The sequence below is a fragment of the Camelina sativa genome, chromosome 11, assembly GCF_000633955.1.
Source record: "Camelina sativa cultivar DH55 chromosome 11, Cs, whole genome shotgun sequence".
In the NCBI taxonomy this organism is placed as follows: Eukaryota; Viridiplantae; Streptophyta; class Magnoliopsida; order Brassicales; family Brassicaceae; genus Camelina; species Camelina sativa.
Genome location: NC_025695.1, coordinates 10,426,627 through 10,433,219, shown reverse-complemented (window position 1 = coordinate 10,433,219; position 6,593 = coordinate 10,426,627). Strand labels below are relative to the sequence as shown.

The 6,593-nt window shown below is 37.9% G+C and overlaps 2 protein-coding genes and 1 long non-coding RNA gene across 3 annotated transcripts in view; 1 reads left to right on the top strand and 2 right to left on the bottom strand.

The window, feature by feature from the left end:
* Positions 1–1,664, bottom strand: part of LOC104727823 (separase-like) — a 10,744-nt gene extending 9,080 nt beyond the window's left edge. Inside the window, exons 1-4 of the mRNA XM_010446892.2 lie at positions 835–1,664; positions 529–709; positions 327–434; positions 8–124 (exon numbers count right to left, since the gene is read on the bottom strand). Coding sequence (XP_010445194.1) covers positions 8–124; positions 327–434; positions 529–709; positions 835–1,469 — 1,041 coding nt within the window. The 5' untranslated portion in view covers positions 1,470–1,664. The remainder of the gene's footprint in view (positions 1–7; positions 125–326; positions 435–528; positions 710–834) is intronic.
* LOC104722736 lies at positions 1,986–3,513 on the top strand. The gene is made up of 3 exons (XR_757243.2): positions 1,986–2,316; positions 2,878–2,963; positions 3,130–3,513. It is a non-coding gene; the product is annotated as an uncharacterized LOC104722736 (long non-coding RNA).
* Positions 4,219–6,169, bottom strand: LOC104722735. Its single transcript, XM_010440950.2, has one exon. It carries the CDS (start codon positions 5,947–5,949, stop codon positions 4,249–4,251), a length of 1,701 nt encoding a protein of 566 aa, XP_010439252.1. The 5' UTR covers positions 5,950–6,169; the 3' UTR covers positions 4,219–4,248.

Sequence of the window (6,593 nt, the reverse complement as noted above, 5' to 3'; positions counted from 1 at the left end):
TAGCTGCCATCTCATTTAATTTATTTGAAACTTTTGCACAGTACATGTCTCCTGCTGCTCGAAACTTGTGAGCGCAATAAGCGACTAGGTCATAAAATTCCATTAAATTCTCATTACTTTCATCCTGAAAAAGAAGCAGTGTTATAAGGTATTGCAAGTTTACGGTAGAACATCAACTGAGAAGCTAGCAGAAACCTAAAGTCATCCAATCTAGCAACAGATAAAGGAGCAGGACACACCAAAATGTATGGAAAAAAATTCGTGGAAATAGTTACTCGATGTACACAAGACGGTAGATAATTAAGATGCAAGGAAATCGTGCAAACCTCAAATTGACAAGTTAAGCTGCGCAACAAAGCCATTGAAATGTCAATGGTCACTGACATTTTTCTATACTTCACTCCGAACAGAACAGAAAGCACCTCGCGAGCAAACTGGAAACAGGGATCAGATTTAACTATCTATTAGATGACAGCATGTAAAAGAAAGCAGCAACAAGAAGGAAAGACATCAAAGGACAAAAGCAACCTTATAAATCCGATCTTTTGACAATGCAGATTTATAGAGTTCTTTCACAGTTAAGTCGCAGAAAGACAGCACCAAATCCTCATCGAAACGTTCAGCCTCTTTAACCAAGGAAACAGCACATTTACCCATATATGTCACGATCCCTCTCTGCAACTTTTCACTCGCCTTAGCATCTAAGACCCTACACAGTACCAAAATTTCAGGCTGTGCTATCTCTCGAAAGAAAAATTCAACTTACTGGTGCCAAATGGAAACAGCATTGATCTAATAATCAAAGAAGAGAAAGTTAAATAAACCCAAACTGACCTAAACCAGGGTCTAACCTCCTCGATCAAAAGAAGGACTTTCCTACACCGCTTATCTTCTAAGTGCTGACCCATTGCCACAGCCTTAATGATTGCATTCACCGCATCAACAACGACCAAAGCCAGCTCCGCCTCACCATCCTGAACCTCAGGTAACAACAGGCACTTCCGGGATTTGCAATCAGAGCCGCCTTTTAGCTTCTCCAGAACCGTAAACCCTTCAGCATAAACATTCTCATACAAACCCCAAACATCGAGACAATAAATCATCCGCAGCCTCTGAGACTGAACGGTATGAGGCTTACAAGCTAACTGAGCGGAGACCAATTCTAAGCAATCTACGCAAAGCTCATAAACGCGGAACAAACCCAAGGCGGATTCGCGAGCTCCGTCGTCAGATTTGGCGACGGAGAGGCGTTTCGGCAGCAGCGACATCGATTTGTTGAGGAAAGGAAGGAATTGCTTAGCTAGGGCTCGAACGGTAGTTGCTCGGTCTTGTTTTTTATTCCGGGAAGTTGTTGATGATAGAGTCGAGAAAGGTTTAAGGTAATCGGAGAAAGAGGAGAAGACATCTTCGCCGGCGGAGGAGGTGGAGTCGATGAGTGAGAGAAGACGGAGGTCGTCAGCGGACGCCATTGATTTCAAAAAAAAAAAAAATTAGAATTCCCGCTAATTGAAGAAGATGCTCATTCCTCTAGGTCTACTCTAGTCACTCTCTCTCTCTTCCTTGTAATTTCAAAATCTCAGTCGCCGTGAAGAATCGTAGTGAAGAAGACAGTTGATTTAAATCTGAAATTTTGAAAATTATAATCAGAACTCTTAAAAACTGTTTTGTGTAATTTATTTTGAAAATGTTTCGGAATTTTTTACAAGTTTTAGAAATTAGAAGAACCCTAAACGGCTTTTTAAAACACCTTCCGGATGTTCTCTCTCGCGGTTTTTAGTGGGCTTGTTTATGATATTTAAAAATAAAAGCCCACTTTACTTTTTCAAAGCCCTTTCTGTTTAAGGAGGTTTTGCAGTAAAAGTAAGTATCATAGATATGATAATTTTGTGTATTGATATTGCTTACTAAGACCATCTCTATCGGGACTTCTTAGTCATACTTCTTAACTTTAATCTGATTAAAAATAAATCATAAATATTACTAAGAAGAGCCTCTTAATTAAGGCGTTTAAGAATCTCTAAGAAGCGTCGACGTGCTCAAAAATTACATTTTTTTTTTTCTTCTCTCTCGCAATGAAGGTTGCGAAATTGATTGAGATTTCTCAATGATCTGTTGGAAGTGGAGTAGATTGATTCGATTTTTGGTCACCATTCGTCTGTTCTTGGCCGTTAGCTCAGCCTCTCCACCGATGGTGGATCTCAACGGTGACTTTCGGTGAGTTAATCGACGACTTGGTTAGATGAAATCGGAGAGCACCAAATCGGAGCCTTTCCTTCACTAATTCGGAGATGTTCAATCACCAATCTCTTTCTCATAGTATGTTTGTCTTTATTTTTGAATCAATTTTTGTTTAGTAAGGATTCAGAAATTAGTGTTCATTGATTTTTGAAATTAGGGTTCAACTGGATTTTTGAAAATTATGTCTTCTTCTTCGGCTAGAAACTGTAATTTTTGGATCACATTTGAAATTGATTCAGAGGCAATGTTGGTGTTTTCTACTAAAATCTTAGAGCTTTGTAAACTGGTGACATAAAAATTCAGCTTCTGTCATTAGGCTTCTGATTCGTTGCCTTATTGTGGTTAAAGATATACTTTAAGTCTCTGTAGTTTATCAAGCATTGTCTTTTGCTGCAGACTAGTATGATTGAATCAAACAAATTTTGTTTGTACGTCTTCTTGATAGATTGTTCTCTTGATATTGAAAGCCTTCAGCTTTGGTTGAAACTATTACTTAGTTTGTGTTCATGGACTTTTAAAATGTGTATTCCTGAATTTTGTAGAAATGATTCGTATATTACAAGGTTACCTGTTATGTTAGTAGTAATCTCCTATGCCTAAAGTCTGACCTTTTTCTTGTTTTGTTTCTTTGCAATTCAGGATCTGTGAAGATGTTATCCGCTTAGAACAAGATCAAGAAGGATAAGAATGCTGAACCAACAGATTGCCAGGAGCAAGTTGCTCAGGTAACTAATACCTTTTTTATGTCTTTGTTTGTAATTTTGTCCTCCTTTGTGGAATTATTCATCTTCTCTTAGGCTTTGTTTGTTGCTCTATTTAGTGTCTTCCCCTTCTCATTTAATGGTTGCATTCTGTTATACAGAGGGAAAATAATTTGATTTCTCATTGCAGGCACATGGATATCTCTCGAAACCGCAAAGTTGTTGTGATTTAATTACATCCCATTCAGAAGGATAATGCGTCCTCCCAAGAAAGGTGCTGCTGTTCAGAGGCCACGTAACAGGACTCTAACCTCTGTTCATGAAGCAATGCTCGAAGATGTTGCTTTCCCCGCTGAGATTGTTGGAAAGCGTACTTGTTACCGTTTTGATGGGTCCAAGATCATGAAGCTATTATATCATCTATGAAAGAGTAAACTCAGATCTTTCTCTTCATGAGTTTAAGCTCATCTTTACCTTCTCTTTTAAATGTGTAAACATTTATGTTCTACTTCAAATATTTTTATTTTGAAAACAATATTTTTCAAAAATAAGAATCTCATTAAGAAATTGACCATTGGAGGGGGATAATTTTATTTCACCTACAAAAAGTTCTTAGTTTTAAAAAGTACACAATTTATTGTTAAAAGATTCTAAGAGTCTCAAAATTATAATCTCCCGATAAAGATGCTCTAATAATTTATATGTGATCATTTCTATAATTTATGGTAATCCTATATTTTGTCATGTGATGTTAGTTAAGTTATTCAAACTTTTTTATATGGGTTTATGACATGTATTATATTGTTATATCACAATCCAAAACTCAAACACGGCGTAATACCGATTTTTGTGGACAAGCTTCGTCCGAGGACAAAACTATAGTATCCAAAATTTAGGTACTCGTACTACCTTAAGTACAATGTGTAATACATTGTTGGACACGTTTTGATTGACAGCAAATAGTATTTGATATTTTAGCACAGCTTAATATGAGTATGTTTTTATATGCTAGATATTTGTTAAACGTATTTAAATTTTCCAAAAGTTACTAGTTTGTTCATCTTTTTATTCAAAGTATAAAAACAATTGTGCGTTTGATTTTGGATTTTGTCATATCAAACCGAGACCAAGTTGAAAACGAAAATATGTACCCACCAAAATGAAACAAAACTAAACCAACCCTAATAAAAAAACAAATCTAGCTTAAGTGCCTAAAACCGAAATCCAAATCCGAAAATGTTCAACCATGGGTGACAAAATTGAACCATGCGGATTAAGATTATACGGTTCACACAAATTAACGCAATAATCAATCATTGGTTTTTTTCTCAAGAGCTTTTTTTCTCCACTTCTCTTTCTCAACAAAATCAGCATCCAAGAACCTCGACACAAACTCCCAAACCTTAAAAACATCCTCAAAATTCGTCATAAATCCTCCTAACCTAACACTCACCACCGACAATCTCAAACTCATCGCTTCATCACTTCTCCTCTTGTTCCTAATCCTAATCTTGTGCAAATACGCACATCGCAAACCAATCTTCTCCCTCTCCGCAAGGCTCTCCACCACCGAAGGATCAACCTTTTCACCTTGCCAGTCGAAAATATTGAACGAAATAGACGACCCTCGACTCAGTTTCGTCTTTGGTCCGTAGAGTTTCACCAAAGGCATCTCATTTTGATGAGAGCCTGGATGTTGCAGAGTCATCAAAGCTCGTATAAGCCATAAAGTCAACGACTTTGACCTTCTACTGATTAGTATTAGTCCCAAAGAATCTGCGTGATCCAATCCTCGAAACTCAATCATTGCTTTATTATCTTGTTCATTCGATGATGATTCGATTTCAATTATCTCATTGCCACCAGAAGTAGACGCCGCCTTGTGGTCCTCGTGGTCCACACGGGTAGTTTCGTCATTTTGTTCTGAATACTCTGTTTTCCATTCCCGAGCTGGCTCAGCTTTTACGGCCGTGAGATTCGCCGGATTTGTTGGCTCTTCCGACAAAGCTGGAGAGCTAGATTTCTTTACGAACAAGCAACCGAAACCAGAAGGATCGTCTTGACCTAAAAACTCTGTAAAAGAACAGATGAGGAAATCTGGTTGGAACAGAGAAAGACCTAAAGTCTCCATGTCTTTAGACCCTAAAGCAGAGGTATCTAGCAACACATGCCATTCGTTTCCGTGAGCTAGACTCATCCATGAGTATGAGTACGAAGCTCCTGTGACTAGAGATTGAAGCGGAAACACAAAGAGCCCTCTTTTGCCTCCTCTTCTCTTCCCTCTCGTGATTCTTCTCTTCAACTTCTCCGAGTTAATATCAGTGCTCGGCCATGAAAACTCGGCTGATTCGGGCTTTACACCCTTTTTCTCTGAGATTCTGATCATTTCTTCAACTGCTTCGTCTTCGTAGTTGTAGACAGTGAGAAGGTTAGGATTGGTTTTGAAAGAGTAGAGTTCTGCTAGTATCTTGAAAGCAGAGGAACGGTCTTGAGTTAGAATCATGTGATATTCGGATTCTTCAAGATTCATAAAACCCGTGAGTCTTCTCCTCATCCTTGACTGAAACTGAGATTCTTCTTCGCTCGCGAATGATATCAGTTCTTTACCGGAGCTCACTTGCTTGCAAGAGAAGGTAAGTAGAGAAGGAGGATTCAAATCGGGTTCTGATTCTGAGATTCGTCGAAACTGGGAGTAAGAGAACAAAGGTTGTTGCTGACCAAACACATGGGGAGAGGATGAGAGGTTTTGGTAATCAGTAGATCGGAGATGATCGGCTTGATTCGTCTGCAAGTAATCTGGAAAAGCTGTGATGAGATCGTAGAAAGATGTACGGAGACGAGGGAGAGATTCTTGGCTCGTGAATTTGGCGTCTCGTGTTAGTAAAGAAGCTCCTGTTGTGATTACTGAGAACTCGAGCTCTTCTTGTTTCTCAGATACTGAATGAGATGAGAATGGTGATGAACAGCAGCCATTGAAGCAAGCTTCTTGTATGAAGTGTGAAGTCTTCATCTGTCTTTTTTCTCTCTCTCTCTCTCTCTCTCTCTCTCTCTCTCTCTCCCCTGTTCCTCTGTTCTTTTGTCCGGAGAAAAGAGGGAGGAGTGACTTGAGAGAACGTTGAAGTCAATGAGATTAAAAAAAGTGTAAAATTGGGTCTTTAGAAAAATAATTTGCTGTCGTAATCTAATTGCAATGCATAGTCAATCAAAAGAAAAGTTGCTGTTCTTTGGAGAAAAGGAGACTCGTACCAAAATTTTGCTTCTGATTGATAGTAGTCAATTTCTAAAACATAACAATAATGTATAGAAAGAATATTATGGGTAGTTAGGTAAGTATATTATGCTCACGTTGAAGGTTGAACAGAGTTGACTTCTGTCTCTTTGTTGGCTTATACTACTCCATTTGATTAGTGTAATGGTAATGAGAATTGTAAAATATGTTGGTAAAGAAAAAACAAACAAGCAATCGAAGAGATTTATTAGTTTACGAATTAAATGGTTGGCCAGATGTTTTATTGACCAATGACCAGTAAAATTATATCCATGAAATGGGGTCCAAGTGAAAATATAATTTTTTTGGCCTACTACTTTTTAATGTTTCTTATAACGATATATTGGACTAGTCTGTTTTTTTTCTTGGTTGTTGTTAAAATATAC

What these genes read in the sequence shown, in the direction of transcription:
- LOC104722735 (XM_010440950.2), bottom strand. Translation starts at nt 5,949, where the DNA reads ATGAAGACTTCACACTTCATACAAGAAGCTTGCTTCAATGGCTGCTGT.